Source organism: Bubalus bubalis, chromosome 1 (assembly GCF_019923935.1).
Source record: "Bubalus bubalis isolate 160015118507 breed Murrah chromosome 1, NDDB_SH_1, whole genome shotgun sequence".
Classification (NCBI taxonomy): Eukaryota; Metazoa; Chordata; class Mammalia; order Artiodactyla; family Bovidae; genus Bubalus; species Bubalus bubalis.
In genome coordinates, this window is record NC_059157.1 from 122,393,570 (window position 1) to 122,412,046 (window position 18,477).

The 18,477-nt window shown below is 38.8% G+C and overlaps 1 protein-coding gene and 1 non-coding gene across 2 annotated transcripts; one reads left to right on the forward strand and one right to left on the reverse strand.

Annotated features, from left to right (window-relative positions):
- Positions 1-47: 47 nt before the first annotated feature.
- Positions 48-17,713, forward strand: CLDN1 (claudin 1). Its single transcript, XM_006060988.3, has 4 exons — positions 48-497; positions 10,350-10,514; positions 13,304-13,388; positions 15,096-17,713. Exons 1-4 carry the CDS (start codon positions 275-277, stop codon positions 15,256-15,258), a joined length of 636 nt encoding a protein of 211 aa, XP_006061050.1. The 5' UTR covers positions 48-274; the 3' UTR covers positions 15,259-17,713.
- On the reverse strand, positions 2,675-2,747 carry TRNAG-CCC. The gene has a single exon. It is a non-coding gene; the product is annotated as a tRNA-Gly (tRNA).
- Positions 17,714-18,477: the final 764 nt, after the last annotated feature.

Below are 18,477 nucleotides of genomic sequence, written 5' to 3' on the forward strand. Positions count from 1 at the left end.
CCGGGGGCGGAGCTGCTTTAAATCGCGGCGCCCAGCGGGTCTGCATTTCAGTCGCGGTCCGGGAGCAGCCTCAGCTTCTCGCCTCCGAACCGCAGCGCCGACCAAGACCCGGACCCCGTCCCAGAGCTTCTCCGACGTCAGCGCAGGGAGCAGGATTCCCTGCAAGAACTTCTTCCGCTAGGCTCCGTCACCCCCGGGAGTCCCGGGTGCGCACCTGCAAACTCCGCCTTGTGCACCTGCTGCCCCCGAGCCAGCGCGGGCGCCCGAGCGAGTCATGGCCAACGCGGGGTTGCAGCTGCTGGGCTTCATCCTGGCGTTTCTGGGCTGGATCGGCTCCATCGTCAGCACGGCGCTGCCCCAGTGGAAGGTTTACTCCTATGCTAGTGACAACATCGTGACGGCCCAGGCCATCTACGAGGGGCTATGGATGTCCTGCGTGTCTCAGAGCACCGGGCAGATCCAGTGCAAAGTCTTCGACTCCTTGCTGAATCTGAACAGTGAGTGCCTTCCCCACTCCCCAGTTGTGAATCAGGGTGGTATAATGTTAATCGTTCAGTCGTGTCCGACTCTTTGCAACCCCACAGACTGTAGCCCGCTAGGCTCCTCTGTCCATGGGCTTCTCCAGGCAAGAATACTGGATTGCGTCGCCATTTCCTCCTTCAGGGGATCTTCCCTACCCAGAGATCGAACCCGGGTCTCTTTCATTGCCCGCAGATTCCTTTCTGTCAGAGCTACAGGGACCCAACCCCAAATGGCTCCCTTTTGGAGTAGTAACTATTAAACGGTTCTGTTGTGTGGTTACATGTCTGTCAACCTTCAGTGGATCAAGTCTGCTGATCATGTGCCCCACCATAAGGTAGCAGAGAGAACCCTGGTTTGGGGAAAGGGACAACCAGACCTAAGCTCTTATTTTTCCTCCAACTGCCTAGGTGACACTGTTCTCAAGGTGTGAGTTTCATCTTACATACCCATGAGTGGGGTGGCAACTGAGCGAGTGGGAGCCAAACTCGATTTTGAGCTCTTAGGCCTTTCCTGGACATTCTCAGATTCTGTGAAAATTGAAGAACTGTAGGGTTAGGACAAGAAAATGATGTGCCTTGAAAAGTTTGGAGCCTGAAAGCCTCTCCAGTTTGTAAAATTAAATAGATAATGCCAGTTATTAGATATAGCTTTTTTCTCTATCTTTACTATGAATTGTCATGAGAAGAAATCAGATTCCTACATAGACTGTCTCAACCTAGTGTCTTCTTACACTTGAGTTTGAATCATCTAATTCTTTTGACTTCTGAGATCCAGTTAGTGTGAAGGGGACTTCCCCAGTGGCTCAGTGGTAAAGAATCCGCCTGCAGTGCAGGAGACCTGGGTTCTATCCCTGGGTCAGGAAGATCCCCTGGAGAAGGAAATGGCAACCCACTCCAGTATTCTTGCCTGGAGAATCCCATGGACAGAGGAGCCTGGCAGGCTACAGTCCATGAGGCTACAGACTCTCAGATACGACTGAGGGACTAAACAAGTGTGAGGAAGTCTTTCCCTCCAAAGACTCCTTGAAGAAGTAAGTCTCTTAAGATTCCCCAGAAGGTTTAGCTCTCAGACCAGGAGTCTTCAGAGGAGGTGGATTGTATAGTCTTATTTTGGAAAGTGAAGGTGGGTGGCAGATAGAAAAAGGATGAGAAGAAAGAGACGTTCAAAATTATCTCCCTTCATTAGATAAAGGAGAAAATGAAGCCACTAGGGAGATACAGCTGATGAATGCAGAGGTCAGGAGAGAGAGGGCGGGTCTTCTCTGAGTTTCTGTCTTCCACAGAGGAATTTCTATGTAACGAATGCTGGCTTCTTTCTTTCATAAGTTTGGACAGGATTATGTAGAGAGAAATAGTCCTAGATATGGTGGAGGGAAGAGTGACTGGATGGATTTTTTCTTTTATTGTTTTTTAAAACAAAAACTTCTGAGTTTTGTCAGAAATTCATTAAATTCCTGCTTACTTAGGTAATAACAATTCATGGCCAGAGTAACTTCCTTGAGATATGACATTAGTTGTCCTGAACTTGTGTCTGTCATGCACTTGAACTAACTTGAATAAAAGCTTCCTTAGCCTTTGCCTAGACAAACAAGCATGCCCACCAGTCCCCTTTGTGTGCTGACAGTAAGCAGTGTTCAAGTCATTACTCAAGTTTATTCAGTTGCTTTGTCCACCTCCTGTGTGTGGTTTTGTCAAAAGCCATGCCCTTTAGAGTTGTTCACTCTGTTCCAAATCTGTTTAAAACTCTCGAGTACCTGTGGAATTTGTGAGTCAGTGTACACATGGCGGTTTTTAGTGTTGCCGTTTCAGCTTTTCAGAGTTCCCATATTAGGATTCTTTTATGCCAAATATAAGGAGTACATTAAGTATATGACTTTATATAATCATTGAATCTCCTCATGGATGGATAAATACATGTAAGGAATTGTATGGCATTTGGCATGTCAAATTGAAGCACTGCCAGATGGAGATGATTCTAAGGACAATTCCAAATAGATCTCTGATTCCTCTGATCAAAATGATTCATTTTCTTATTTTTAAGTATCTTTCAAATTATATTTATTCAGCTTCCCTGGGTCTCAGTTGTGTTACTCAGGATCTTCGATCTTTTGGAGGGCATCTTGGATCTTTTACTTGTGGCATGTGGAATCTAGTTCCCTGACCAGGAATCGAACCTGGCTCCCCTGCACTGGGAGTGCAGAGTCTTGGCCACTGGACCACCAGGGAAGTACTAGTAGTTCATTTTCAACATGTGCAAATAGACTTTCTTTTACCTTCCTTAAACAGCCAAATGAAATCAGATCAATCCATGTTGTTAATACCGAAATAGGTTATCCCTACACATGATGATGTGTTAAAATGTTTTATTTTCATTTATACCTAGTTATCATAACTGTTATGATTTTTAAAGCTATGATGGAAGATATGAACACTACTTTCCTCTACCCGTTTTGGAGATTGCTTTCTGATGATTTCTTTTTTTTTAACTCCATGTCAGTTCCTATTTTCCTTTTGGTTAATGCCAGAGTTTATCAAAGGTGGGGCTGAGGCCTTTCTCTCAAAACTTACTCTCAGAAGAGAGAGCCTTGACTCACAGGTATACTTCCCAACCTGCCAGTGACTCACTAGATGCCTTTGGATGGAGCCCAGAGAACCTACCTGTCTCTGTTCTCCACCTGGACAGTTGTGCTCACACCCACCTGATGTAGAGACCTGGGAGGTGATTCACTGGCTGTTTTTGGTTTAGTACTGTGATATCCAGAGGTGAACAGGCTTATCTGTACATATAACTAGTGTTCCTTGAAACAAGTCACACTTCACAAAGTGCTTTTAGGTGAAAAACTTAGAAGTTTCTTAAAATTGTAGCTTGTTCTCTGCCAGTGGAGCCCACTTGGCAATTTATGGCTCAGATTCTGGGATTTATAAAGGTTATAGCACTAGATGTGTTAAAATCCCTGGTTCCCCTTCTCTAACTAGTGTCAGCTGCAAAGAGCTCATGGCAGTGTCTAAAGGGATACAGCGTACTTAAGGCAATGTCAAAAGTGAGATACAGCAAGGCTTCTTTAGATGGTTCTTGCAAAGCAGTTTATGAAAATGTAACTGGGGAATTTCCTGGGTAAACAAATAATACATCATGGATTGTGGTTTTACCATGGCTAAGACAGTTTCACTTCCATCCAAGAATGGATGTTTATTGACACTGATGACTGATAGTTGGAATATGCAAAAGAGAGTGCCAGATAGAGTTGATTTTCTTGATTAAACTGTACGTCTTGCCTTGTTTTGATTCATTTTTCAAACTTTTGGCAAGCTAGTTCCTATTTCATGTGCTTAGTTAATTGCTTCTCCTGGCTTGACTTTAATAGCTAGAGCTGTCCAAAGATTGGGTTGCCCCAGGAGGTTGCATGGTGGGAGGTGTGCAGGCAGAGGAATAAATAAGTATTTTGAAGGAATGCTGTAGGGAAAATCCAAGTCCCAGACAAATGGGAGGTTAGGCTAGACTCTCTGTAAGTCTCATCTAAACTTAGGATTCTGTAATTTGTTTACAAGCTCCTCTGGCCTGTTCAACTTGCTTTACGTGAATCCACATGTGTGTAGGTGTGCTTTAATGAGTATTGGTTGTCGGTGAAGTTTCCCAGAACTCTCACCATGATGTCAGGCTCAATCAAATAATAAAAGCACTGACTTAGACGGTCTTTGATGTAGAGGCAGAGATGAGGGCACCTCCTAACACTTCTCTAGACTGCATTAGGCCTGCTGAACCACTGGTGTTTAAGGGGCCATTTGTGTTCAGATCTGTTTTTGAGAATTAGTTCTGATTTTTGGAATGATGAAAGTCAAAACCCAAATGCAAGCTTGAATACTCAGTTCTGACCCTGGTTCTACCCTAACTAGCCATGTTTATAATGGTGAGCCACTTGATCCCTCTGGACTGTAGTTTCCCTACTTGTAAAGTAGGGCAGAGTGGGCAGAACAGGGAGATGAATCCATGACTCATTTATCCATTCAACCAGCATGAGCCAGGCCCTATCCTTGTTCCTAAAAATGCAGCTAAGATGATGGATAATGTGCAAATGTTGATTCCTTTCAGTGCCAACAGTCTTTGTTACTAATTTCAGTGATACAAAGGACACAGGCAAGTGGCAGAGTTTAGGCTTCCTTGATTGGAGTGATGACTAAGTGGCACAGAATTAACAGAGAAGTGTACATTTAATCATGAGACAATTTCTCTTAAGAAACAAAGATAGCAAAAATGTTTGGAACATCCTGAAAAATGATTAAGTCCCGCCTTATCCCAGACCACAGTTATTGACTGTGCTGGAGTCTTGAGGTCACACCCAGTGGCCACCAGTTCATACATCAATCAAATGGAAATGCTAACAGTGAAGACTCTTGAGAAACTTTGAACTTGACTAAAAGTGAACAGTTTAATAAGTGAAGATGTCATGGGAGTATAGCTCTGTGACAGTCTGTGATGAGTTCATTTAATTGCAGAAGAAAAAAGAGGATTTTTGTTCTAGTCACCCAGTGGTCAGTTTATCTACTTAATACTTGTTAAGCAACTTGATACAAAGAGGGACTGCATGAAGATAGAGATATAATTAAAATCTTCTTTATTTATGATATATAATAGGGTAATAATATAGTAATATGGCTAGTAAATAGCATGAACAATGCCAGGTATTTAAAGAAGTTCTGCTGCTTGTGTAGTAAGACTTTAGAAATGCTTTAAAAAAAAAAAATTCCACTGACTTGTCTCTGCTTGTCTTTCTACGCTTATGTTGATTAACCTCACTGTAGTAGATCAGTAACTTCTAACTCGTTTCTTGTCTCCTAAGTAGAGATCTTTGTAAGTATGTTTTCAAATTATACTTTCAGGTTGCAAGTGTTAAGAACTCCTTAGGGAGTCTTTAATCTCAAGATTATCAGTCTAGCTAAGTGTAATTAAAAGACCGCCTTCTCCATGTACTGCTGAATAATTATGAGGAACAATAAATAGTGTACCTTTTTGAATGTTTACTAACCATTTTCTCCAAAGACAGCTTTAATCGGTGGTAATAATATTGTAGAGGCAAATTTAATGGGCCAGAAAGAAACATACTTGCTTCAGATTGGAGCCACTCAGGTCAACTCAGAGTTAATAGTTCAAGACTTTATCTCTCTGGCCTAAAATATTTGGTGGCTTTCAAATATTTCTCAACTTCTCTGCCCTGCTGGTCATTGTTCCACCAGAAAAAAACTTCATCTTGGAAGCTCATTAGATGCATAATTTAGAAAATTTTTTAAAATTAGATTCGGTTAAACAAAAAGTATGATTTTTTTTCTCTGTAGGTGAATTTCTAGCTTTTAATAATCTAAACTAGATCTGGCTTTATGTAGCAAGATTTTAGTATCTTGAGGCTTTCTAAGAGGTGTTTCTTGGTGTTATTTCAAAAATTAAGCTTAACACAAAAGGTATTTTTACCTATTATATATGAATTTTTAAAAGATAAAGACATATTCAAATTTAAATTAATTGATCCCAGATTGAATAATCCATGAAGCTTGCCAGGTATTGTTAAGTGCTTTGAATAGAAATATGAATAAATATTTGGCCAAGTTATCAAGGAGCCCACAATTACATATTTTAGCTCTCTGACTTAAAAGGCTTCTATAAGACATTAATTTGAAGGATTCATCTGGTCCCAGCTTAAAACTGTGCAATTTAGATTCTATCTGCATGTAAAACCCTCATAACTTGTAACGCTTGCTTACTTTGACTTGTAATCCACCATTACATGTGCCCAACTAGTGAGTTTTGATGCTGTTATGATTCTCAGGCTTTTTTCCCTATGTTTACATTTCTCCCCATATATCACTATAGTTAAGAATTCATCCAAATATCTCCAGTGATGCAAGATGAGATTTTGTGTTTGATGCCCATCTAGTATTGTAAAATACAGACATTTCCTAAGCCAGTGGATGTCAGGATGTAAATGAAAAAATACTGCTTCACAAAATAACAGTATTGCTTTTTATCAGATTTTTTAAAATGAAATATGATCTTCTTGCAATATATGGTTTACATGATTCCTGAGTATAGGTTTCCCCCATTTTCTCCGTTATTTTTGTGCATTATGCATATAATTCTTTATACTATAAGACTTACTAGAGTTTGTAGCACACAGAACAAAATATCTGTTCCTTTCCCCTTAGAAATTTTGTAAAGTAGTGGAAAGAATAAAATGGGGTGTGAATTAAATGTGTTTTCTTTGAGAACTGAAAGGAGAACAGACTCAGAGATGAAGACTGTGAAAACGAGATAATCCCAGGCGAGTGCAGGTGCAGCCCTGAAGTGGTTGATCCATGTACGCTCTCTGCCTGGGTGGTTTTATACAGGCTTGACTCAGGAGCTTGAGGCCCAGCAGACTCCTCGTGAAGAGTACCTTGTGATCCAAGTGCTCAGACCTGCTGGGTTGGTGGCCTGCTGTTCATACATGAAGTAAAGATCAGAACGATTATAGAAGCTGGATCTGATTTGAAGCCCTACAATTCAAAGTAGAAAACTTAGACATCAGAGAAAGCAACCAAAGTGGTGAATAAAGGTTGGAAAATTGAGCTTAATAGACAGACAGAGCAAAAGGTAGTTGAGAGAAGTAAAATGCTATACATATTTTTTACCCTGTCAGAGGAAGACAGGGTAAAAAATCTTTTCATTCCTCCTTTAAGACCCTAAATGGCTTCTGCTCACATTTAGAATAAACTCCAAAACCCTTTCCCTAGCTTGCAAAATCGTACTTGATAAATGCCTTCTGCTTACCTTGCTAACCCTTTTCATTTTACTTTCCACATCCAAACATCCTCCAATAGTGGCTAGTTTTCCCAGTTTGCCCAGGATTGAAGACCTTCTCAGAAGGCAGGACTTGTAGTTTTAAAACCTAGAGAGTCAGCCAAAATGGATGAGTGGTCACCCTGTCCTCCACGTGAATCATCTCTGTGACTTTCAGCATCTCCTTTTCCAGTGTTCCTTTGACTGAAATGCTTTCTTTCTGAGTGGCACTTAGGACCAGATAAGAAATCTCTGTTTCTGTAGAAGAGGTTATTTATGTAGAAGAGGTTATTTATTTTATTTTTTATTTTCCTTCTGAGCATGATTGCCTTTGCAAAACTGTTGGCAAACCAGAAGGAAGGACACACCGTAATTATGGAGTCCTTGGTACTTTTCTCTTCATACCAGAGTATCGTTTGTGATTCCAAGGGAGGTTTCACAATAATCTTATAAGCAGCTATAGTTCCTGGACATGGAACAACAGACAGGTTTCAAATAGGGAAAGGAGTACACCAAGGCTGTATATTGTCACCCTGCTTATTTAACTTACAAGCAGAGTACATCATGAGAAGCGCTGGGCTGGAGGAAGCACAAGCTGGAATCAAGACTGCCAAGAGAAATATCAATCACCTCAGATATGCAGATGACACCACCCTTATGGCAGAAAGTGAAGAGGAACTAAAAAGCCTCTTGATGAAAGTGAAAGAGATGAGTAAAAAAGTTGGTTTAAAGCTCAACATTCAGAAAACGAAGATCATGGCATCTAGTCCCATCATTTCATGGGAAATAGATGGGGAAACAGTGGAAACAGTGTCAGCATTTATTTTTCTGAGCTCCAAAATCACTGCAGATGGTGATTGCAGCCATGAAATTAAAAGACGCTTACCTCCTTGGAAGGAAAGTTATGACCAACCTAGACAGCATATTAAAAAGCAGAGGCATTACTTTGCCAACAAAGGTCCATATAGTCAAGGCTATGATTTTCCAGTAGTCATGTATGGATGTGAGAGTTGGACTATAAAGAAAGCTGAGCACTGAAGAATTGATGGTTTTGAACTGTGGTGTTGGAGAAGACTCTTGAGAGTCCGTTGGACTGCAAGGAGATCCAACCAGTCCATCCTAAAGGAGATCAGTCCTGGGTGTTCTTTGGAAGGGCTGATGCTGAAGTTGAAACTCCAATACTTTGGCCCTCTGATGCGAAGAGCTAACTCATTTGAAAAGACCCTGATGCTGGGAAAGATTGACGGCAGGAGGAGAAGGGGACGACAGAGGATGAGATGGCTGGATGGCATCACTGACTCGATGGACATGAGTTTGGGTGGAGTCCAGGAGTTGGTGATGGACAGGGAGGCCTGGCATTCTGCGGTTCATGGGGTCACAAAGAGTCAGACACGACTGAGCGACTGAACTGAATTGAACTGATAGTTCCTGGTAACCCATGATCCATGAAACATGTTTTGATTCAGAAGTTCTTGTGCCAACCTTCAATCTTCAGATAAGTGTATAAGTTGGGTGCACACTTGCCCACATGCATTTATGGGGAAGTGAATCTATGAGGGGAGCATGAGAATGCCTTTGGTTTGCTTTGTAATTAAATCAAGTAAAAATTGATCTTGGCTTCCCAAATATCTCTCATATACAGTCAAAAAATGTCTTTAATACTTTCAGAAAGAGGTTACTATGATTTTATCATAGATTGCCTGATTATGGCAAGGATGGAAATATTAACAAATTTAAATAAATTGATGTTTTAGAAATCTTTACCGTTAATTATGATTTTTAGCCTAAATTCTCAACCCTAAAAATACTGACACTGAGCCTAAGTCTAAATTAGATACTGAGATATAAAACCTTTCTATCATGTCATCTAGTTTTGAGACCATTAGGAAGTCAATTGTTCCAACTTCTTGGTTACAGATATCATCATTCATACTTTACATAATAAAAACATGGTCCCAAAGAATAGTAACTGGCTTACCCATAAAATAGCACACTTTGTTATTACAATGTAAATAATTTTTATATTTGCATAAAGACTTGTCATATGTTAACACTGTCAAAGAGATAATGATCTTTATTTGATGACGGAAATAAATCTAAAGTTAAACTCATCTAACCAGTGTAGTTACAACTCACTTTTCTTTGAGAATCTGTGCCTCAGATTTTTTTGAGAATTTCTTTGAGAATTTATGCCATAGGGATGGCATCACGCTTTTACTCTTTAATATATTTACTGGCATATCTCAAACCTAACCCTATATATTTGATCATGACTTAGTATACCAATGACAAGAACAAGAAATTAGAAAATTAGTGGAATCCTAAGAAGTGCTACATTGAATTGTCAGCCATTTTACAACATAGTAATTTAAATAGTTTTAAACACCAGTGATATTTCTGAATATAAACCTACTGTGTTCCAAAATAACATCTCAAAGGCTATTATGTTTTGTTCTGAGAAAGTGGTTTTCAGATCTCCCACCCCACCCCCATCACTGGATTTATGTGTTGCTTATCCAGCCAAGACAATCTATGATAAATTCATTTCTTGTCTTCCAAATTCACCCACCCAGATTTTTTCCAGCTTGATGACTGGAGTGTAAAGCTGTTGACTATTACCAAGATATATTGTAAACCATTTAAAGTATAAATGGTTTAACATTAAGGATAATGTATGATTGTTATTTCAGAATTAAAATTCTCCAGTAGTAAGAATTAACAATGTGTTATAAGCCTATTCAACCAAATCATTAATTATTTTTCAGAGGATTTTGAATTTAATGTTAAAAACATAAACTGTTAGAGCTGGAGGAATTCTTATTCATCATTCAGCCAGATATTTGTTTTTCTGGAGGAGAAACTGTGTGGGTTTCCTGCAAGGGCATCACTAGAACTGGGGTCTCCTGACTCCTGGTTGTTTTCTGTCTTCCATACAACATTGAAATATACATGGTCTTCTACAACTCTTCTCTTGTTGGTCTAGGCATGATTGTTACATGTTCTAAAATGTTTTTTGTCAGGCACTCTGCAAGCAACCCGTGCCTTGATGGTGATTGGCATCCTGCTGGGACTAATAGCCATCTTTGTGGCCACCGTTGGCATGAAGTGTATGAAGTGCATGGAAGACGATGAGGCACAGAAGATGCGGATGGCTGTCTTTGGGGGCGTGATCTTTCTTATTTCAGGTAAGAGAGGCCCTGTCCTTCTTAGACCTTATTAAACTCTTTCTGATGTTTTTTAAGGTCTAGTTTTTGGCTTCCTTAGATCATGTTGGCTTTATTGCTCTTGAATCAATTGAATTCAGTTCCTTTAAAATATGAAGACGTAGAAACTTTAAACCCAGTTGACTTTCACTTTCTCAAATGGGAACTGCATTAAAATCTGAGATCTATGTTCACAGCGGACAGGTCTATTCCCTGAGGTTTCAGGTGCCAACTGATTCATTAGAAACAATCTCCTTAAGTGAAGGGAGAGATTTTTTCTATCTAGCAAATACTGAGGACCAATTCTGTGTAATTCAGAAAATTTCTGTGGTGTCTCTACTGATACTACATGGGAAAGATGGGGAATGGTGAGAGAGAACATGAAGAAGGTGTAATCATACAGGTATAAATGAATGGAATGAATAGGGCTGGGATTATTGGAGGAAGTGGAGGACATTATTCCATGTAAGCAGTACTGATTCTGGAATGAACAGGTTTTACCCATAGATCAATAAAGAGAAAGGGCATTTGGAGTTCAGGTGGAATGTTAGAATGGTAGGAAATGAGAAAAAATGAGTTAAAAAAAGAAAATAATACAGAAAAGTCTTGGAATAAAAACCTTGATAAAAGAGTGAGGTTACATTCTCCATAGAAAATAAATATGTATTTATTGCTTTATTCAAATCTTATTATGTGACCTTTGAGAAAATGAGAGCCAGAACAGGACATGGACAGTTCATTTGTAAAGTCTTATAATAAAGTTAATATTAAATAAGATAATGTGTGCATATAAAATTGTGTATGTATATAAAATCATAGACTATTATATGTCATATATAGTAGGTGTCTATTGTTTTGAAATAGACTATTACATATGCTTTCCTGATGGCTCAACTATAAAGAATCTGCTTGCCAATGCAGGAGATATAGATTTGATCCCTGGGATGGGACGATTGCCTGGAGAAGGAAATGGAAACCCACTCCAGTATTCTTGCCTGGGAAATCCCATGGACAGGGGAGCTTGGCAAAGCTATAGTCCATTGGGTCTCTAAGTCCATGACTTAGAGACTAAACAACAACAATAAGACTATTACATAAACTATATATGGTAGTCTATTGTTTTTGGAAATGACAGTAGTAGTATAATCTACCACTAGGAAAAACTAGAATTAGATTTTTTCCTCATTTTCTCTTTAAGAAAAGTATATGGGTTTCATGAACAATGAAGGAAGAATGCCTGTGGCTTTACTAAACATTTGGTTACAGATTATTCAAATTACTACTGCAGAGCATTTTATTCCCAACACTTAGGTTTTACACCAAAGGCTAAGAATACACTTACTGAGTAGAATTGTCCTCTGCTAATCTTCTAGTAACTCCCATCCATCACTCCTATAGTCTCACGGACTTCCTAGGAGTGAGGGTTGCAAGTTCCAGAGTATTCATATTTTCTACTCGAGCAGCCAAAAGCCACAGTGTTTTCTTTCAAGTATTAGAGGCAGTTAGGTTGGACCACTTTTTTTTTTGTAGGAGGAAGAGGGCAATGGGTGTAGCATAGAAATATTAATCTGTCTAAAGTGATGAATTTTTAGACTGTGTGCTAGGTCACTTCAGTCGTGTCTGACTCTATGCAACCCTATATACTATAACTTGCCAGGCTCCTCTGTCCATGGGATTCTCCAGGCAAGAATACTGGAGTGGGTTGCCATGCCCTCCTCCAGGGGTTCTTCCTGACCCAGGGATCGAAATCTGTGTCTCTTACATCTCCTGTATTGGCAGGCATTTTCCTTAACACTAGTGCCCCCTAAGCCCAGACTATAAAAAGAAATTATTTAAGTTCTTTGGATAAAAATATTGAGGTACTATATACTTATTTTAATAAATGATAGAGTAGATTATTTTGACTAAGTGGTTTCTGTGGGGTTGCCCATGTGTCTCAATGGTAGAGAATCCACCTGCTAATATAGGAAATGCAGGTTCAACTACTGGGTCTAGAACATCTCCTAGAGGAGGAAATGGCAACCCATGCCAGTATTCTTGCCTGGAAAATCCCATGGATAGAGGAACCTGGCAGGCTGCAGTCCAGACAAAGACTGAGCACGCACACATGCACTGAAATGCGAGAGGAATGAGAAATTGAGAGTGCGCTGCGTACATTGATCTGATGTGGCGCCTCAGTGAATCCCATGGCAAGACCTGGAACATCTGGCCAATAGGGGTGTAGGGATTTAGGTGATTGGTGTGCTCTGAGCCAGGTCCAATGTGTTCCTGCTATCTAGCTATTTACATTCATTTTGATCCTTCAGAAATGGGAATTTTGCATTTTGGCCAAGAAGAATGTAGAAGAGTTTTCATCTTCCCTTTTGCAAGCTTTACTAATAAGGACTTTGGTTTTATCAAAAGTAGTCTAGCACACTAATTTATAACAATCTATTTTAAAGAGATCTTAAATGACATGAATCTCCTGAATGTTTCCAAAAGAATGTTATTTGTGCCAGGGACCTTAAACTGTAAGTGAATAAGATGAACAGTCATGTGCCTAACTCCAACCTAGTATTTTTGTCTGTCTTAAGAGAACACTTATACAAAATCATGTTTGAACCTCTGTTCATCCTAAATTAATGTCGTCTGAATTAAAATGGACTAAATTTAAAATGTCAGCATTATTGATGAAATTTTATTCTTGTAAAATACTTATAAATTTAATGAGCCATGCATTTATGCTCAGTGTTCCATGGTGATTAACAGTCTTTTGTTTTGAATTTCCATAGGTCTGGCTATTTTAGTTGCCACAGCATGGTATGGCAATAGAATTGTTCAAGAATTCTATGACCCCATGACCCCGGTCAATGCCAGGTAATGATAGTCACATATAAAATTGTTTGTTCTCTGAGAAAATACCCTTTTATGTTCTGCAAAGTCCAGTTACTATAGTGACTTCCCAGACTTGCTATTCAGCATTTTATGGAATTTTTGCCAAAATTGAAAATAACTTGAATGGCCTGTGACATGTTAAAAATAGTTTGATAATTACTTTAATAGCATGTATTGATGACAGAATAAACCTCAAAGTAGAAAAGGTGTATACTTTCCAAATGTATGCTGGACCTTTTTTCATATTTTTTAATTTTTTTAATATTAATAAAGACACCAATAGATTTGAAATTTCACTTTTGAAGTATATTCTGATACAACACTTAATTGTGATTATTTGTAACTAAACACAGTTTATGACTGATCAAAAAAAACAGTTCTATTGTAGAGGTTAATAACCTTTAACATAAACTTCATTCCTAACAATTTTATTTATGGAAAAAACAATTTTATTTATGAAAAGGATGAGTTACCACTATGAAATTTTGTGTTTCATCACATCCATAAAATAATTTTAGAAAGATCATCCTTCTTAATATTGCAAGTTTGGGAAGTTAAAGAGCTGACACTTGGCTCTCACGTAATGAACACCCTTTGATCAGAGACAAGGCTCTTTGTGTCACTGTGTTCACTTCTTTAAAGCCTAATAACTATATTCAGAGTTGGGATGTTAAGATGTAATTATTGTTTGTTGAGTGCTAAGATGAATGGATGAAAAATGCTAGTGGTGGAGAGATAAGGTGTGCTTCTTTGTTTATAGTCACCCATGTATAAGAAAACAGATACTGCCAGGATGTTGTTGGAACCTATCCCGTAAGACTACAAAGTAGGGACAGAAACTGCTGGAGGTCAATAGGCTAAAAGTTTACCAGTAATGGATATGAAAGCACTTTATAAATTGCCAGGCACTGTATGCTTACTTACACTGTCTCACATGATCCTAAAAGCAGTACAGTGAGGAAGATGGGATCATTGCGCTTTAAGAGAAGCAGCCTCTGAGGTTGACACATAGAGTTCATGACCCACAATTCAGCAGCTGAGAGTTTGCATCAGGATTCAAACTCAGGCCTTATCATTCTAGATCCGACCCTTCTCTTTCCTTATTGTCGACCGTCGGTCACAGATCTTCTCCCAGAAGTATGGCTTAATACATCCACCTGGATCAACTTAATCTAGAACAATCTATGGGTTGTTTAGGAGTTTTTTCCGCAAAATCATAGATCAGATTTCAGTGTTTATCAGGGGTTAACTGTTGAAAAGTCTAATAGTCTCCAAAACACTCTGGCAGTTTTTTTTATTTTTTATAGAATACTGTTGTTACTTGGTGATAGCATGACTTGTTGTTTTAGCCTAGGAACCATATTCCAAACCTGACTTTTAAGGTATGTAGCATACTTTAAAAGTCTCCTACACATGGAAAAGTCTTTGGAAATATTTGCATAATTAACCCGGTGTTACATGCCACATTGCCTGATCTACTGTTGCAAATTGTCAACAACTGCAATGTGAACGTTCTCGTGTGTGTGTCCACAAACCTTAAAGTACTTCATAAAACTTAAAGGGATCACAGGGGATTTTTTTCCAGTGGAAAACAATCTGAGTGTGATATTGATTTCATTCTTTAATTACATTAGAGAAGTTTCCAATGGTTCATTGATTAAGCAAATGAATCACCTTTTTTTTTTTTAGGTATGAATTTGGTCAGGCTCTCTTCATTGGCTGGGCTGCTGCTTCTCTCTGCCTTCTGGGAGGCGCCCTGCTGTGCTGCTCCTGTCCGAGGAAAACAACATCTTACCCAACACCCAGGCCCTATCCCAAGCCAGCACCTTCCAGTGGGAAAGACTATGTGTGACATAGAAGCGAAAGCGGACAATCCTGTTGGAACCAACAAGAAATGGACATTGAAATACTGGCATTGACATTAAGATCTTAGCTTTTGACTCTTGTAGTCTGAACTGTGGTATTACAACAAAAAACATATTTTTTTAAAATATCCATTGCTAAAAATGACTTAGCCTTGTCTCCTTTCCTCAACACAGAAGGGAAGACTTTTCCATTTGTATTACTGCTTCCCACTGAGTAATCATCTCAAATGAGGGGAGAGAGCATTCCTTAAATATATATAGATATGTACATAAACATGTTTTTTCTATAAAAAAATTAGTAAGAATTCTTATTCTCATTGTATTGGTACCAGCATTCTTAAAATATATCTAAAAAGTGAAAAAAATTATTTAATTCTTGATTAAGTCATTTTATTTGCTATTTTTCAAATTCTTCTTTCTTTATGTATACATACATAATAGGTCAAATATCATTTACCCTCCTTCATCAGCTTTTACTGTCTTTCACAGAAGACCTGACCTGCTTTACCAAGTATGAATTATTTCAGTTCTTCACATGTGCCCTCTTTAAATGTTTGTATCATATTTTTTTATTACCATGACCTTTTAGCACTTGCTTTTTCAGCATTCAGTCATTCTTCATGCCTTTGTTTTTTGTGAGGTTGAGCTTAACTCTTGAATCTGATAACATATTTTATATGCCTATAGTTTAATTCCTGAAGTCAATAAGAGTCTCTTGCAGACCGGAACTTTGGGAGCAAGTCTTTCTGTGTGTGACTAGATGATATGTTCCTGTTGACCTTCCCATACGCCTCCTGTACCCTGACCTCTAACACGCTTATTTGCTTTGAAAATATTTGTCCCATTGAGGAGCTGTGTGCTGCTTTTCCAAGTATTGTAACGCAGTTCTATTGATTAAATTTTTTGAGCTACTTAGTCAGTTATATGCCCTCCCAAACTACCTTATTCTTGTCCCCTTCCTTAACTGTATTGTTTTCTTGTATAGCTTACCTCTTCCCAGAGAGGAACAGACTGTTTGAATGAAGTACTCGAATTTCTATAGTGATACTCTGATGACAAATATTCTCTCTGTAGCTTATAGGCAAGTCACTTAATCTTTCTCCTCTTTTCCCATCTGTCAAATTGAGATAATGATACTTAACCAGCTGGTAGAGTGGTGTAAGTATTAATTAGTTGATATTATGCTCATTCTTTGAACATGAAATATGCCTAAGTAGTGTTTCTGTTTGCTAAATTGGCTGTTAAGAAGTCGTTGAACCAAACCTACACACAGGCCTTCTCGTGGTTAGGCACCTTCCTCTCTCCTCAGGCCTGTACCTTCCTTTCAGCTGTGGCCACCATTTTGTTGGCACTCTGTTCCATTTTAACAATTGCTCTTAGTTTTCCAGTTTGTGGTAAATAACTCCTTCACTTCAGCAAGATGTTGTAATGGAAAGGGTGTTGACTTCCGTGTCTGGAGACTTGATGAGTCTTGGTGCTATCAATTACAGTGTGAGTTTGGGCAAGGCACAGGTTGCCCTAGATTTATTGCTTCATTTCTAAAGAGAGGATTGTAATGCCTGACCTGCCTACCTCACAGGGCTATTGAGGGGATCCAGTGAGACAGGATACATGTAAATGTGATTTTGTAAGATGAAAAGTATTGTACTGGGGAAAGAATTAAAGAATTTAAGCACATAGATTTTAGACTATTTTTCAAATGACTGAAAAGAGAAATTTTGAGAAATTGATTTCCTGTCTTAACCAACCTCATAAGTGAGGAGACAAATGAATTTCAGCTTGCTAAGTGAAAAAAACTTAAAGGAAGTCTTAGTTTTCTTTGATCAAGGTGGCCTGATGCTTTTTGTGTGGCTAAGATTTTCTCCTTTCTGGAATGCAGACTTGGCCTAGAACAAGTTTGCAGATGTAATGGGTAAAACGGAAGTGTACGTGTTGACCAAAGAATGGAAGATTTTTGAGTTTTAATAACTTGTAAGGGTATACAAGATAGATATTGGTTAAGTGATGTCATCAGAGGTATTGCTACTAGCTGGCAGCTAACATGGCTAGGATAGGTAGTTTAGAAATATAACTCATAGTGAAACCACCTAGGGGAAGTTATCCAAAGGATTGAATCATAGTACTTGAACCTAGTAAATTTTAGTGTGTCTTCCAAACCTGAAAGTCTGTGCTCCTAGAATGTGTAATTCAAAGAATCTCGGCTACCTTCATAGATCCTACTGATGGGCAAATATTAATACATGTGATTACTAGTTGGTAAACTCTGAAAAGATATCCATAGTACAAAATGGGCAACAGAATTGTGACACCAGAATCTGTCTGACTTTGATATTTTTGTACTCTGCTACCCTACTTGGAAACGGATAGATATTTCAGGGGTTTGTAATGGGAATGTGTATAAAGCATTACTCTGTTTCAATAAATTGTTTTTTTTAATATAAATCTTTAGTCAGTTTATTATTTTTTTTAATCATTTATTTCAAGATTGCCTTGCATGGAAGACAAGATGGCTCAGGATAGGATCCAACTTACCATGTATTCCTGGGAAATAGCCATGGTGCCTCTGGGCCAGTTGTCAAGGATTTGAGTAACTCCGCCCACTGGGATGCCCTATTGCTCTCCACTGTGCTTCTTCCTCATCGAGGGTGATGATAGAAGAGAATGTCAGGAGAGATAACTTCATTTCTCTCATCCATAGAAAGGAGACAGACTACAATAAATGACTAAGTGATAAAGTAGTCAACTGTAAAGCACTGTGAAAACCTAAGTTGTCGTGTTTCCTACAAGTTGGCAGAGTGAAAGCTAGAAATCCATTATTGTTTTTGTAATAATTACCAAGTGGTACAATGGTAAAGAATCTGCCTGCCGATGAAGGAAATGCAGAAGATGTAGGTTCAATCTCTGGGCTAGGAAGATCCCTTGGAGGTGAAAATAGCAACCCACTCCAGTATACTTGCCTGGGAAATCCCATGGACAGAGAAGTCTGTCGGACTACAGACCATGGGGCTGCAAAGAGTTGGGTAGGATTGAGCACATGACCACACACGCATTACCAAAACTACTTTTTAGGAAAACAAGTGATGAAACTTATTCACTTATTATCTAAAAATATCAATGATTGATACAGCCTTAGTTGTAACCACTTCTTAAGCAATTTACATAGTACAGACACAGGCTAGTAAACATAAGATTGAGCTCTCTGTGGA